This window comes from Asparagus officinalis, chromosome 6, assembly GCF_001876935.1.
Source record: "Asparagus officinalis chromosome 6, Aspof.V1, whole genome shotgun sequence".
Taxonomy (NCBI): domain Eukaryota; kingdom Viridiplantae; phylum Streptophyta; class Magnoliopsida; order Asparagales; family Asparagaceae; genus Asparagus; species Asparagus officinalis.
In genome coordinates, this window is record NC_033799.1 from 490,036 (window position 1) to 505,162 (window position 15,127).

At 36.5% G+C, this 15,127-nt stretch overlaps 2 protein-coding genes across 4 annotated transcripts; both read left to right on the forward strand.

The window, feature by feature from the left end:
• On the forward strand, window positions 348-2,630 carry LOC109844653 (putative exopolyphosphatase). Its single transcript, XM_020413766.1, has 11 exons — window positions 348-448; window positions 698-778; window positions 845-886; window positions 1,005-1,049; window positions 1,207-1,293; window positions 1,391-1,517; window positions 1,698-1,781; window positions 1,927-2,052; window positions 2,147-2,211; window positions 2,288-2,411; window positions 2,521-2,630. The coding sequence occupies exons 1-11, from the start codon at window positions 356-358 to the stop codon at window positions 2,628-2,630; spliced, it is 984 nt and encodes a 327-aa protein (XP_020269355.1). The 5' UTR covers window positions 348-355.
• On the forward strand, window positions 4,728-14,942 carry LOC109845543 (metal transporter Nramp3-like). 3 transcript variants are annotated; one of them, XM_020414804.1, is made up of 14 exons: window positions 4,728-4,827; window positions 6,241-6,397; window positions 6,909-6,987; window positions 7,081-7,121; window positions 7,317-7,395; window positions 7,498-7,602; window positions 8,323-8,432; window positions 8,765-8,946; window positions 9,049-9,118; window positions 9,402-9,575; window positions 10,326-10,430; window positions 11,151-11,282; window positions 14,148-14,243; window positions 14,344-14,942. In XM_020414804.1, exons 2-14 carry the CDS (start codon window positions 6,269-6,271, stop codon window positions 14,692-14,694), a joined length of 1,653 nt encoding a protein of 550 aa, XP_020270393.1. In that variant the 5' UTR covers window positions 4,728-4,827; window positions 6,241-6,268; the 3' UTR covers window positions 14,695-14,942. The 3 variants fall into 3 exon arrangements, with proteins under 3 accessions (XP_020270393.1, XP_020270391.1, XP_020270394.1); XM_020414802.1 differs by lacking the exon at window positions 4,728-4,827 and adding an exon at window positions 4,850-4,906; XM_020414805.1 differs by lacking the exon at window positions 4,728-4,827 and adding an exon at window positions 5,937-6,007.

Consider the following 15,127-nt stretch of genomic DNA (forward strand, 5'->3'; position numbering starts at 1 on the left):
GGTTACCTGCCTCAGTGTGCCGCATCTTATTATAAGGGGAAATTGATGCGAGATGATGAATCAGTTTTATGCAAAAGCATTGATAAGCTGAATAAATATTTAAAGGCTTGTAAGGATGAAATCAGAGCTGGGGTCCCAGGACGATACCTGTACGCTGTAATTGGACAGGATGCTACGGGTAAATTCATAAAAAAAAAAAATCCAGCATATTCTTTGATGGCATCCACATTTTAGCATACTTTTGAAAACTTTGTTGTTTGCAGATGTGGCGTGTTTTGTTTGCGCCATAATGTATGCGTTTTTCTTAAGCATGACTCGAAACAATAGCCAGTCTTATGTGGTGCCCATCATTAGTATGAAGCGAGCAGAATTAGCCACTCGGCCTGAGCTCAAATGGTTGGTTAAATCATCTGGAATGGATGAAGCAAGCTTCATTTTTGTTGATGAGGTACTAATGAGATTATTTCAGCGACAATTCGATGCGCTTTCTATTTGTTAAGTTATTAGTTAGCTTTCAAAATTGAAAATTTCTTTCAGTCCAGTTTACCACAAAATTTAAAATTTTGGTGTTCGTCAATGGTCATAACTATTTAGTTTTATGTTAGTTTGAATTTCTTAGGTTATGTTTAAAGATTCATAATTGATCATGCTAGTGGAACTACAGAACTGATTGTTAATCACGCTTAACGAATAACAGGTTGAGCTTCCCTATTATGATCAATTTGGAAATTTGAAGATAGTACTCGTGAATGGAAACAAGCTCCCTGCAAAGCAAGAGGTATTTTACTAATTCACTATACTGAAGCGTAACAATCATTGACAAAACTCATTCTCATTCATACAGGGATTAAAGGATGCCGTGACTGAAATATTCCATTGCAAAGAAGTATGTTTGTTCCTCTAGAATTCATATGTAGATAATTTTTTTTAAAAGAAAAAAATGTATAAATAACTGTTACTCATCTTTTATATGATTTCATTTTCTATTTGGTTTTGAAATATAGGTGGATTTACAATATCCTATGGTCGAAGAAATAACCATGGCACGGGTACAATTCTTCGGTCGTAGTACACACTGAAACAGCTGATATATTATGTTAAGCTGCATAGAAAAAAAAAAAACAAAAATTATCTACCCCTTTTGTTATACTCATTGAAATAACCATGACATCCTTATCTAAGATATATGCTTCTTTAACTTAACAGGACTGCTCATGTTGCACACTCATAGCTGAAATGTTTGCAGTGTCATCACCAGAAATCCTCGCAGGCCAAGGATTTTGTAGACTTCTGGTGATTATACCTGTCAACCTCTGCTCACTAATTTGCATTGAAATCAGATTTAGAGGTTCGTTAGTAATTAAATTTATGCTTTGTGATTTTAACTCAGTTAGCAGGTATCCTGTTAGACACAGCAAGTCTGACTAATTCTAGTTGCACTTCAAAAGACAAATACATGACAACACTATTGCTTAAAGGAGCCGGTCGATTTGGATCCAATGGCCTTTATGAACTATGTAAGTCTCGAACATTTACTCGTTTCTAGATTGAGCATATTCCGCACAACTGACAATTATTGATGTTGATCGTAAGGTATGAACTATATGAAATATACTGATTTTCAGTAATAGTGATTTCCCCTGATACACGTTCACTTTGATTTAACTTTGATATGAATACAACTAACCTGTTTGCAGTAAAGCGCAAGATGCATGATATTTCTGATCTAAAGGTGAGGGATATACTTCGTCGAGAATTTAAGAAGTGGACTAGAGTTGCAGGTAACAATCTTCAAACATTCAAAACCGATATGGTCTCCCCTCCTCAATTTTGCATCCTTTTGAACTGAAGTTTCATATGCTATAATTAGTCTATATCTTGCGCGCATTGCTTGTGACGATTGTTCTATTATGATAAACGCATCAGGTAAGCCTAATAGCACTGGCTCTAGATTAAGCATTTCAAACATAGGCATGAGTGTCATAGGGATTTCACTTGAGGAACTGCTTGCTCATGAGGATTCAGCTGTACAGAAAATAACTCAATTTCAAGGTACAAATTCACAGTTTTCATGTTTTCGGTCAGTAGGGGAGAGGATTAAAAAGCAGTTGCAAAATATTCTTGATAGCGGTTTCTGTTTCCTCAGAATCAGAGAAATTGCGGTTACTCATGATTGTCTCAGGATATTATGATGATTCAGAGAATTTCAAGGTATCGGAAGAACATATCATGTTATTTGTTTGCATAATTAAACGTGCATGTACGGTATTCGTGACTGCTAATGCAGATATCCATTTTACATCAGAGGGAGATCTTAGTCTGTGCCAAAACTGCAGAGCTTATGAGAAACTTCCATCAATTTTTTGATATAAACGGAACGAATCTTCCACTCAAAGACCTGGACAAACTAGGTGAGTACGTACGTAGTAGCGTTTTCCTCGGCTACTTAATAATAACACTCGCTAATTTGAAGTACGTTATGCATTCGAAAAACACATTAATTATCTCATTAATTCTCAGGTAAAAGAGAGGAGCTGAAAGCATTTGAGGTTAATGACAAATCGACATCAAGGAGATCCATTGAGCGGCTCTTTGAAGAGTTTGGCGGCGTCGTTACGAAGCAAAACTGAAAATTGCGTTTGTTCTGTATCTTCGAATGTTTACGTTTGCATTTGATATATCCATACTAAACGTGGACTTTCTACCACGTTCATACCAAAAAGTTAGTGAACACAAAGTACTCTTATTAAGTAAGTAGTATCTGGTGATCGATTGCCCGGAGGAAATGAGTTACATTAACAATGCGTACACTTTGCACTGTATTGAGGCTAAGGAAATGAGTTACATTAACAATGCGTTTGTTCTGTATCCTTTCGTTTTAAATGCATATTACTATTAATATTTTAATTATGCATCCAGCAATAAGTATTACAAGGAAAATAAAAATAAAAATCTTCTTCTTCTCCTCCTTCTTCTTCTTCCTTTTTTTTTAAAATAAAAAAACCATAAATTAGAATCTGATCGAGGGAATGATATATGTTATCTATTTGTCTACACTTTGCTTCTTTACGGTATTTAACTTCCAAACCGAGGGAATGATGTTATCTATTTCCTAATATAAGCATAGGGCTCCTGTACATTATTACCGCTGCTTTAGAAAGTTTTTTTTGGCAATTAATTAAAGATGGACCGTCGTTATCTTCATTCATTTTTAGCAGTCACATGCATTTGCATTCGTCATTTACGTAAGTAATTAAGTTTATGCACACACGCGCCAAGGTCATAAGGGCGCGTTTGGTTGGAATTTTTTGAGCCCGAAAGCCTGACACTGTGTCAGGCTTTCGGGCAAAAACACCTCTTTTAGAGGCGTTTTTGCCCGAAAGTCTGACACAGATGGAACATAGTGTCAGACTTTCGGGCCTTTTCACACCCAAAAACAACCAAGCAAACGCGCCCTAAACCTTTCATGAATTGGTTCGTATCTATCAAATAATAAATTAATAAACCAACCATTTATAGCCTTTCATGAGACTTGATCGGGCTGTAATTAATGATCTGGGATGGAACTAAAAAAAAAAAAAAAAGAAAGTCATTTTATTACAGGGGGAAAAAGTACGGAAGATGTTGAGCGCAAGAAGTGGATCGCAGCAGAGGATTATTAACAAATGGTTAATTATTATATTGAAAGTGGGCAGGCCGGGTTCGAAATTATGGAGAGAATTAATGCAGCTGGTATATGCGATAAGATAAGACCAGACACGTGTCACGCCTTTTGTCCTATGTCACATGGGGCCCACCGAAAGTGCCATTTTCAACTTCTGGAAGTTGGAAGACTCCAACACAGTACGAGCTCTGACCGAATCGCTACCTGTCACGTGACAAATAATTCCTTAATTCTTCAACTCTAACTTCATTTAACCCTATTGCTACCTCTGAAATGGGACCCAATTACAGCTTTGAGGAAATGTTGGTGCTGCGCGCTGATGGTGCACAAACTATAGCGGATTGGACAAACTAGGCCGTTCTTTTTAGATGCGAGCCCACCCAATCTTTGGGCCATTATGTGGGTCCAAAGAGGGTAGAGGATGGCGGCTTAACACGAGCTCAATTTATTTTTTTCTTCCACGTTCATGTTCGGATTTAAATAAAAAAAAAATGATTATCTTCTGGAATCGTAAACCTCAGAAGTTAACAAAATACAACTTTTGATTAAAATATCGAATTAAAAAGCTATGATTATCTTCTATCAAAGTTTTTTTTTTTTAAGTCAGCGTTAGAGATGTAAACACCACCAAACTGCCCAAACGCTGAATAGAGACTTTTTCAAATTTTCATATAAGAAAATACATTAGATCGATTTATATTCCATGTAAATTAGGATAATTCAGATTGGAAAAAGAAAGTTAGTAGAAATTTCGATAGGCACCTAGAAAAATGTTAAATTTTAAGAAAATGACAAATGCCTTCAGATTAAAATAGACTGAGATTGCTTGATGTATATAGCTAGGTTGATAACTTAGTTTCGTGAAATAATTGAGAGCGTGCTTAATTTGCAAAATGATCTCTCGCGCTATGATTCATTATTTCAAAACAGGATAATAATTATTTTATTTTTCTCCCTCGCGTTTGAAACCGGTTCAAGTGAACCGGTGGACCTCGTGACCCCGTCTTCTCTATAAAACAGAGAGCCACGGAGAGAGAGAGAGAGAGAGAGAGATTAACAGGTGGCGAGCAGGGAGCAGACGTGGGGGGAGAGAGAGAGAGAGAGAAGGCGATCTCTTTCTCTGTCTTCTCACTCTCTCACTCTAAAAATCTCAACTTTATAAGGTATCATCATCATCATCATCATCATCATCTCTCCCCTCTATCATTTTCTTTCATCTCTTGGCAAAATGGTTGTTAACTTGTGAGTTCTCTTAACCTCTGCTTGAATTTGTTCCTTCATCTGACCTGGCTGTTGCTAATCACAATTCCTTTTAACTTTGACCAAGTGTTAATTTTACTGGAAATATGGGATTTTCTTTTAAATCTGCACATTTTTGGAACTGGGCAATTAGTTTTTTTTGCATTTGCAGAGGGATCACGTTTTTATCTTTCGAAATTAAATATATTGGCATCAAGTTTGTTTCTCATCAAAACTTTACACTTGGTCGTTAGCTATTTTACTCCGGTTTCTATTAGTTGCTCATGTGATGGTGTTTTTAGCTAAGGTTTATCTGGGTTTTTTTAATCAGCCAACGAGATTGGCGCTGGAATTCATCATTTTTTATACAGTTCTCTGTTTGACGGAATATTATATGCTCTCGAAGGTTCTACTATAATTTTTTAACTGCCCAGTTGATCATGTGATAGTAATATATTAGAATAAATTTTCACTGTAGACTCAAATGACATTTTAATTACCAAAATCGACTGTTTTTTTAATTGTCAAAATCGACCCGTTTTATGCCACGTAGGTTTACTCCCGTTTTCTAATTAGTCGGGTTGCCAACCCCGACTGTTTAGGAGTTGTTAAACCCCAATTAGAAGCCTTAAAACCCGATTTATAATATCCTAAATAGTGGGGTTGGCAACCCCGACTAATTAGGAAACGAGATTAAGCCTACGTGGCATAAAACGGGTCGATTTTGATAATTAAAAAAAAAGTCGATTTTAGTAATTTAAAGCTCATTTGGGTCTACAGTGAAAATTTGTTCTAATATATTATAACAGCAATTTCATTGGCGAACTTTTTGTTACTTCTCAAAAGAACGGGCGTCACTGAAGTAAGCATAAATTTCTCATATTTTCCTTCTCTAATCTCAAATTAATTATCCAATATAAGTTGCTCTTTTGTTGTTTTTTTTATTTAATTCCAAGTGCGTCAAAAAAAAATTCCTAATCATCTAGCACAGTCAAATATTATACTTTTGATGTGATCATCTTGAATTCGAAACTTTTGATCTGTAATCGGAACTACACCAAAAAAGTGGTCACATGCTATTTTGCTTACCCTCCACTCATTTGGGTATGAGAAATTTTGTTGGATTAAATTATTATTCTTCTTTTTTCTTGTCCCTTCTATTGGGTTCAGATTCTTCGTCTCATCTAATGGAAAGCTTCTCTTTTAGCAATTTGAAACCTAGGATGGTTTTTTCTTTTAAAAGAAAGAATGAACTAGATTCCATTTGGTTGGCTGTTAATTTTTTCTAAAGAAAAGAACTTGTGATGTGATGTATATATGTTTGTTTGGGGGTGCAGGAATTGTACTTGTGGGCAGGAAGCAAAAATGGCTCCCTCAGCACACAATTCTTCACACTCTCAGTTCATCACAAGCCACACCAATCACAGTAGTTCTGCCGGTCCTACTGCGCCTTTAATTGACAGTGTCGACGTCGATCAAATTGTTGTCCCTGAGGTATTATTTCTTATGCTATTTTGATCTACTACTTATCATGGTTCAATTAGATGATCAATCTTAATAGATTTGTTGGACTTGGGAGATTCTAAGACGTGGGTATGTCTGGCTTATGGATACTGAAACTTCTTAGTTTTATCCATTTATTTACTTCTCATTATTCCTGTGCTATCAATTTTTTTTTTTTTTTTGCTCTAAACGAAAAAATGACAGTGTCGACGTCGAAAAAGGTCTGAGTGATGTCTTTCTTTTTCTTTTTTACCTCTTCAGATTGTTTCTTTATGCTCATACCTATAAGAACTTCTAGATTTTAGCATTTTAATTGATACTGTTTGCCAACTTGCTTCTATATTTTATACTGGTTGCTACTAGTCATCGGTTTCCCCCAATATTGGTAAATTCATGCCACCCAAGCTTGTACTGTTACTAGCTTGGTTTGTCAACATATTTTAGTAAGGATTGGCATGAGCGTTTAAGTTTTTTTGGCTACTAATTGGAACCTTTTCTGCAGAAAACAAGTTGGAAAAACTTCTTTTCATATTTGGGCCCTGGTTTTCTTGTATCTATAGCATATATTGATCCTGGGAATTGTAAGATTTTCGATTACTCTACTTTCTTTCCCTGTAAAATTTCAAGCGATTGAGTTTTTGAACGTCAAACTTGCATTATTTCTTGACATGCAGTTGAGACGGATCTACAATCTGGTGCACAATACAAGTATGAGGTGCATCCTTGATTTCTTGTATTGAATTTTTTTTCTTCACTTATTTGGTTAATGTGTTGCCTTTGAATCCTTTTAAATAGTACAATAGTACTTTTCTGACTTTGAATGTCTTTATAGGATATTTGTCTTTAAAGCATATTGTGCATATTGTAGAGTAACTTTGGATTCTAATGCTGCATATACTTTGTTGGTCAGCTACTTTGGATCATACTAGTGGCCTCTTGTGCTGCTCTTGTGATCCAATCTCTTGCAGCTAGATTGGGAGTTGTCACAGGTTGTTGTTGAATCCATATTGTTATTTTCAAACTCACCCAACTATCTTCACATTCATGTATTTATCTATGTCCATATGTAAAAAATGTGCATATGATTGCAGGAAAACATTTGGCTGAGCATTGCAGAGCTGAATATCCTAAGGTGACAAACTTCATTCTCTGGTTGCTTGCAGAGCTCGCAGTTGTTGCATGTGATATTCCCGAAGGTGTTATCTCTTACCTCGCTACTATTTCATTTCATTTATTTAATTTTATTATTCACTGCTGTTGATGATCAGGTTGCAGAAAAGTTCCACACTTTTTTGAAAATAAAGTTCCACACTTTTTTGAAAATAAAGTTAATATGCAGCAATCATACAGTTCTCATCTGACTTGATCGCGTAACAAAACTTAATTAAATGAACTTCTTATATTTATATTTGAGCAGTAAATCTTTTATGATCTAGGAAAAAAAGGCTTCTGGAAAGATATTCCTTTTTGTCAATGTTCCTACTTGTATCAAGTAACTTTTACTCTAAATAAACGGATAAATCTAGAATGGAATAAAAACAGTTGGCACAACCCCCAACAAGTGGCCTAGTGGTTGGGACTTGGGGCTTTGGCTTAAAAGGCCAAAGGGTCGATCCGTGTCCACAGCATGCCTATCCCCAATTTGTAATTCTTAGGCATTGCAATGCTTATGCTATTTGCCTGGGTCTGGACTGTGAAAGGGGGCCTCACGTGCCCGGGTTTACTTGCCTAGTATTAAGCCAAGATTCCTCGCACCCAAAAAAAAAAGTTAGTGCACGATCAGTTGGCTAGGTACATGTGCATCTATGTTTATTCAATTTGGTTTCACACTTGGAAATTTTCTCTGCCAGTAATCTACATTACGTTGTGATTTTGATTATCTTTTAACTCATTTTTTCTCATTTGTTACTTTACAGTAATCGGGACAGCCTTTGCTTTGAACATGCTGTTTAAAATCCCGATATGGTGCGGTGTTCTTATCACGGGTCTTAGCACTTTAGTGCTGTTATTACTACAACAATATGGGGTATGCTAATACACTTATATATGGCACAATCTTTATATCAATACTATTAAAGCATTGAAGTTCTCAAGAAATTTCATTTGGACCTTCTTCTGCAATTTATTTATAATAGAATGTTGGTTTGTTAAGTAGGGTTTGCTTATTAATAAGAAAGGATTAGACTTTTGACTGATCAAAAAACAAAAGTGGTAAATAGTTATGTACTTTTATTACCGACACTGACCTTCTAATAAATATAGATAAAGAGATTAAGTTGTGAACTTAAAATATAATGTATGCCTATTTCTGTTGATCCTTTATATTGTAAATGATTTTCTGGTACTATCTTTTTGCAGGTTCGAAAACTTGAGTTTCTCATAGCTTTCTTGGTTGCTGTAATGGCTGTTTGTTTTCTTGTTGAGCTTGGTTACTCCAAGCCCAAAACCTCAGAAGTTCTGAAGGGACTATTTGTTCCTCAACTTAAAGGAGATGGTGCCACTGGCATTGCTATTTCATTGCTTGGAGCCATGGTTATGCCGTAAGCTTCTCATTCACTGTTGAGATTTGTTCAAAATACTTTTTTGGGTAACTTTTTGTTCAAAATATTGTGAACATGACTTTTATCATACTATTTCTGCAGGCATAATCTCTTTCTTCATTCTGCTTTGGTGCTATCTAGGAAAGTACCACGTTCAGTTGATGGGATTAAAGTAAAACATCTAATTTTTATTTTTAATAGTTTAATTAACGTTTATTATGTCAATGCTTGAGGAAAAGGTATCATTAAGTTCTTTATCACATCTTGTTGCTTCCAGCCTCCGAGCTATGTCAAAAACAATTATACACTTCAACATAGACATTTTCTCGGAGACATGCATCGATCTTATTGTACTTATATAACTGTTAAGTGACAATGAACAATATACTATTGAAGAACATTATATATGCATTCAGTGTATGATATATTATTTACCAATTTTGTCTACGTTTCAGGAGGCGTGTAGGTTCTACAATTATGAGAGTGCTTTTGCTCTTGCTATTGCCTTTTTAATCAATGTATCTGTTATTTCCGTCAGCGGTGCTGTCTGCAGCTCAACAAATCTTGACCCAGAAGATCAGATGAACTGCCAGGACCTTGATCTTAACAAAGCATCATTTCTTCTCAAGGTATGCAATGGATTTTGCATTATGACTATCTTTCTAGTCTTCACAAGTGGTTAGTACAAGGAAGTTGCTCTCCTCTTTTCTCAAATCATTCAGTTATACCAGTTGATGAGTGATGATTTTGAAATTAACTTTACATTGCCATGCATGACATTTCTCTTTCTCCAACTAGTTTACAGCTCCTCGTCTCCCATAAGCTTATGTGCATATCTAGCAGTCCATATTTATTTCTTAAAACAAATATCTGGTTAAATTTACGCCTCATTTCCTTAGTATTTTCCTCACCTGCATCCAAGTGTTTCCTCTCACCAGAATGACTGGTAATGGAGAAGGCAAAGTCAGGAACATTTCATAAAGGATTAGACAAGTTCTTATAATTGGTTATCAAGTTGATATTTACCCTCTATGTTAGTACTAGCTTTGAATATCTGGTCATGTCAATTTTCAAGTTCTTAGTGCCTACTCTTTTGGCTGGACGAGAGATTGTAGTTCATGTATATCAGACCAGGAATCCAGCCTTCAAAGTCTCCTAGTTCATGTAGTAGTAGAGGTAGATTATATGATTTTCTAAAGGGACCCATATTCTTCTTTGGGGCACAAAATTCAATGAAATGACAGCTGGAATCATATTCCATTTCCATAGTATGCTCCATAGAATTTAGGAAATTGAGAGCATACTGAACTGAAACTGCTGTCGTTAATACACTCATCATCATCAATGGAAATATTAACTTACCTTCTTTTATTTGACAGAATGTCCTGGGAAATTGGAGTTCTAAACTATTTGCGGTTGCTTTACTAGCATCTGGCCAAAGTTCTACAATTACAGGAACCTATGCCGGACAATATGTCATGCAGGTATTGTATTATCCAACTGTTCTATTTTTCTTTATCGACCGATGTCTAATCATCTGTTTTGGGAGGTTTTGGCCAAGCTCGGCATAAGTGAAATGAACTCCCACCCTCTTGTACACTATAGAGAGTTTTTTACCATTGAGAGACAGGGGCACTTGTGTTGAATCATCTTTAATTACCTAAATGAATATGTGTTCTTTATTATTTTTCCCGTTTACGTACATGATACAATCAAAGCCATGTTGGTCTCATGAGTTCCCATGTTCTAGAATGTCAATGAGGAAAGTACTGAATTTAATGACCTTTCACTTGTCAAGGAAAGGTTTTTGCTAAATGAGACTTGATTATTGAGTTAAAGGATAAAAAAAAAAAACATGCAAGCTCTCCTCCAGAGACATTTTAAGTCATTAATATAATGTTAATGATGTTGGTCATCCATCGTATATATAATGGACAGTTATAAAGCTTTCCACTCTCTTACCTCTTTTAACTTAGTCACTTCCTCCATTTTTTTCCCTAGTAAAATAGAACCAGGCCTTTTTATACTGTAGTTTATCTAGCTTTTATACTAGAGTAGCAATAAGAAACAGATATATTCTTAGCCAAATGCAGATGTATTCATTGGAGATATGGAACAGCCATCTGAATATATCCTATCGTTTGTTATTAGTTGTTACATGCTACTATTTTCCTTTTCAACCAGTGGCTTATCTTTCTTTACAGGGTTTTCTTGACCTACGTATTACACCATGGATACGGAATATGTTAACACGGTCCTTGGCAATTGTGCCCAGTTTAATTGTAGCACTAATTGGTGGATCTACTGGGGCTGGAAAGCTCATCATCATTGCATCGGTAAAGTTCTTTCTGTTCTTAATAATTAAGATGTTAACGAATGATCAGCTGTATACTCTCGAAATCTGAATATTTGAACCTAGAAGTTGCTTGCATCTGTCATGTTATTTTTACAAGTTAACTTTAATGACAAATAGAGACACTGGATTGTAGCAATTATGAAATAACTTCTACTAATTGAGGTGTTTTATCAAAAAATACAAGGGCTCAAAACTTTACGCTTCTCATCTGCAAGCTAAGATGCCGCCTTCTTTTTATGGAGACTTGTTAGTGGGGTAACGGGTCAATTTTGGACCTAAAAAAAAGCCTAGTTTTGATCTTGGCCCAATTTTCACCTAACAAAAACTAAACCTTAACCGGTTAGTGGACTGAATAGGTTAGTTGGGGAGTTGCCAAACACTCCCTGTCTATTTTCGGCAATTCCAAAATAAGATTGAGTTTGAACTAGCTTTTGCTTAACTAGGCTATAGTTGGTTAATGTAGGGATTGGTCTAAAAGAAAACTAGTTTGATGACTAGAGTTTGAATTTAAAAAACCAGTTCAAAGGTGGCCAAAGTTTTGCAAAACTAAAAACTAATTTTTGGACCATTCTTGTATCCACTAAAGTTAGTTCTTTGGAGTTCCCAAATAGCGAGTCTGTTGAATGGAGTGGGGAAAGGGGTGATTGATGACAAAGATAAGTGCAGAAAAGATTCATTTAGCTCCACCTCACAAATGAAGCTTTTTTTGTCATTATTTTTCTTTATACCCTAGATAAACATGCCCAAGCTCTATTTTCTCAAGGCATTAGGTGATTGTTTGTTGGAAATTTGCAATAAAAAGACAATGAAAGAAAAATTGACTTGTATTCTCTCAAAATCAATTACAATTTGGATTCCGATTACAAAAGAGAGGAGAATGAATTTGATTCTCCCCTTTGTTTAAAACTGGGTTCTTCTTGGTAGCGATGGAGTGCCTCCTTCAATTGCTTGCGTCTTACTTGCTCTCCATTGACGATCCGACCGTACTATCTCACGAGAATAATTGACTTGTGTGATGAATCCGGTTTAGAACTCTTAACAAGTTTAATGAACTCAGAACGAGTTGAAAACTCTGAAGAGAGTTGTTGAGAACCGAATAACCGGTTTGATGTAATTAACTTGCGTTGCAAGCTTAATTACGAACTCTTAAATGAGTTTTAGAACTCAGAGCGAGTTGAAATTCTGTAACAGAGTTGTTAGAACCGAAGATTCGGTTAATAGCCAAGTTGATTTGCCGCTGATGAAGGGATCCCCTTTGATTTGATGGACTAACTACTAGGTAGTTTGTTGATCTTCAGAGAGATCTCCTCCTCCGTGCGGTTAAGCTGCCAAGATTTGTTTACCTTATGCGGTTTTGATGCCAGCACACGTCAACCCCTTACTCAATTGAGTAAGTCGGTTATTTATAGGGGGATTAGGGGTGTAACCAACCCCTAAATCCGCTCTTAAGTGGGCGAAAATCCCTCAGAACGTGGGATAATGGTTTTGAGGCCGTTCGGCTTGTGTTTGAACAAGTCAAAATGCCCCAGTTGACGTTCTGGGCCTTAACTCTGCGTCCAAGGCTTGAGACGCAGAGTTAAATCTCTGTTAGAGATTTGAGACGCACAGGCCGCTCGTGTGTCGAGTTCTCAACTCTGCGTCCTGGATTTGGGACGCAATGTTGAGTGTGTGCCGAAGAACGCACAGTTCGTGCGTTTTGTGTTTTAACTCTGCGTTGCAGAGTTGGACGTCTGTTGGAGAACGCACAGTTCGTCTGCGTTTTGAATTTGGGAAACGCAGATGTGGACCTTGCGTTTTGAATTTGAGAAACGCAGAAGTGAGTTCTGCGTTTGAGAGAGGTTGTTGACTTGTAACCTCGTTCATTATAACACTGCAAAGGCTACTGTTTTTTAATCTTTGCCTGTTATAGGATATAAGAGTCGTCAGATTGTAACTCTCACTGTTGATTGTGAAGGTCACTGAATAGAGTTTTCGTCAGCTGTCGGTGAAGGTCACTGAATAGAGTTTTCGTCAGCTGTCGGAAGCGTCGTTGAATTGTAACTCTTCTCGATCTGTGTGAAAAGTCTCCTATTTTCTCCTATTTGCAACCTTCGTTTGTCGGCACGAAAGCTATTTGATTGTAGCTTTCATTGTTGAAACTTGATGGGAATTAATCATCCATAGTGATTTTTAGACGAATATTTGCCCACATCTCTCTACCAAGCAACTCACCAGCTAAGTCCAACCTTTTATTTCTGAAATCATTACACTACTCATCAGCATCTCTAATAGTTGCTAATATAATATTAGTCATGCTGTTGTCGCAACCATCAAGATCAATCATCTCAGAGATGATGTCGTGTTCGTAGCGGTTGTAGAGTTGCGGATGCAGTGATTAGAAAGTCATCTGATTGTAACTTCCATTGTCGGGGCTTGATGGGGATCAACTATCTATTGTGATTTTTAGACAGCCTACAGTGATTTCTTCTTCCCAAAACTTATATCCATAAATCTCAGAACAACCTTATTCTCACAATATCTCTATACAACCTAATTGAGGTGCCTAATTTATGAAAGAATGCAAAGGGTATATGGCCTTTTTTGTGTGTGCTCGCGTGCGCGTGAGAAAACAAAGGGTATGTGTTAGATTCATGGAGAAAGACGTTGCTATTGGGTTCCATTGTTCTCGGAAGAAAATTGTGGTACACTCTTCGGCGATCCAATGATGCTATTTTAAAGAATCATTGGAACTCCAGACTTGCCTATACTTTCCATTCTAAAGTAATTGAAAGTCGCTCTTGGCTAATCAATTTACATTTCCTCCTATTTAATTAGTTCATGCTGACATTTATACAAATCTTGGCAGATGATCTTATCCTTTGAGCTTCCATTTGCTCTTATTCCCCTCCTGAAGTTCACTAGCAGCAAGACAAAAATGGGGGCATATGTCAATCATATTACAGTAAGTTCATCATAGCTTAGGATTCCTTTTTTTTGTTGTTGATGCGTGTAATTATTCTTCTTTATTGTTTTGATGGATTTTTTTAATGCTATAATACTAGATCTCAGCATTCACGTGGATCATAAGCTCTCTGATCATGGCCATCAACACATATTATATAGTCTCCGGCTTTATCAAGTTGCTTCTCCACAGCAGAATAACAACAGTATCAAAGGCGTTTGCAGGAATATTTGGCTTCTCAGGCATTGCCGTTTACTTAGCTGCGATACTTTACTTGGTCATTCGAAAGAACAGAAAAGTCACTCGACCTTCGCTTCCTAACGACGCAGAGCTTGGAGAAAGATGTAACAATCCTAACACTGAAGCTAGCAGCACGCTCTACAACTTACCGAGGGAGGATATTGTAAGCATGCAACTGCCGCAGAGAAGATCGACGTTAGATCTCGACTGAGTTACTTTTTTTAGTTTAGACGCTGGGAACGTTTTGAGCTTTTCAGACACAAAATTGAGTGCATTATTAGCGGGAACGAGGACGCTAGGTTGTTGATTTTTGTTCATCACTTTCTTTCTGGAGCGAGAGGCCCAATTCTGTTGTATAGCTTGGTGTTATTATGTTGCGATCTTAAAATGTTATTTGCGGAAGCAAGTGAGGTATCTTCCTCCCGCAGAAAAATAAAGTGCAAGCTATTTATTAAAATTTATGGGCGTTGCGTAACATAATTACGTTTGTCTTGTCTTGCCTTGTCTTGTTCGAGAGAGAATGTTGATCTATTTAGTGCGTTTATATTTAGAAATTAAGACGTTCAAATGATGATCAGGGTAAAGGTCAGATAGATCGTCCCTACGGTAAGTGTATTCACATATTCGATTTATTTTTCCATAAA

Bases quoted from the DNA above. Each gene is read 5' to 3' on its own strand.
- LOC109845543 (XM_020414802.1), top strand. The intron at 6,398-6,908 runs GTATTATTTCTT...CCTTTTCTGCAG, and splicing joins ATCAAATTGTTGTCCCTGAG to AAAACAAGTTGGAAAAACTT. The intron at 7,603-8,322 runs GTGTTATCTCTT...GTTACTTTACAG, and splicing joins TGCATGTGATATTCCCGAAG to TAATCGGGACAGCCTTTGCT.
- LOC109844653 (XM_020413766.1), top strand. From the start codon at position 356: ATGAAGCGAGCAGAATTAGCCACTCGGCCTGAGCTCAAATGGTTGGTT. The intron at 449-697 runs GTACTAATGAGA...AACGAATAACAG, and splicing joins GCTTCATTTTTGTTGATGAG to GTTGAGCTTCCCTATTATGA. The intron at 1,294-1,390 runs GTGATTATACCT...ATTTTAACTCAG, and splicing joins AAGGATTTTGTAGACTTCTG to TTAGCAGGTATCCTGTTAGA.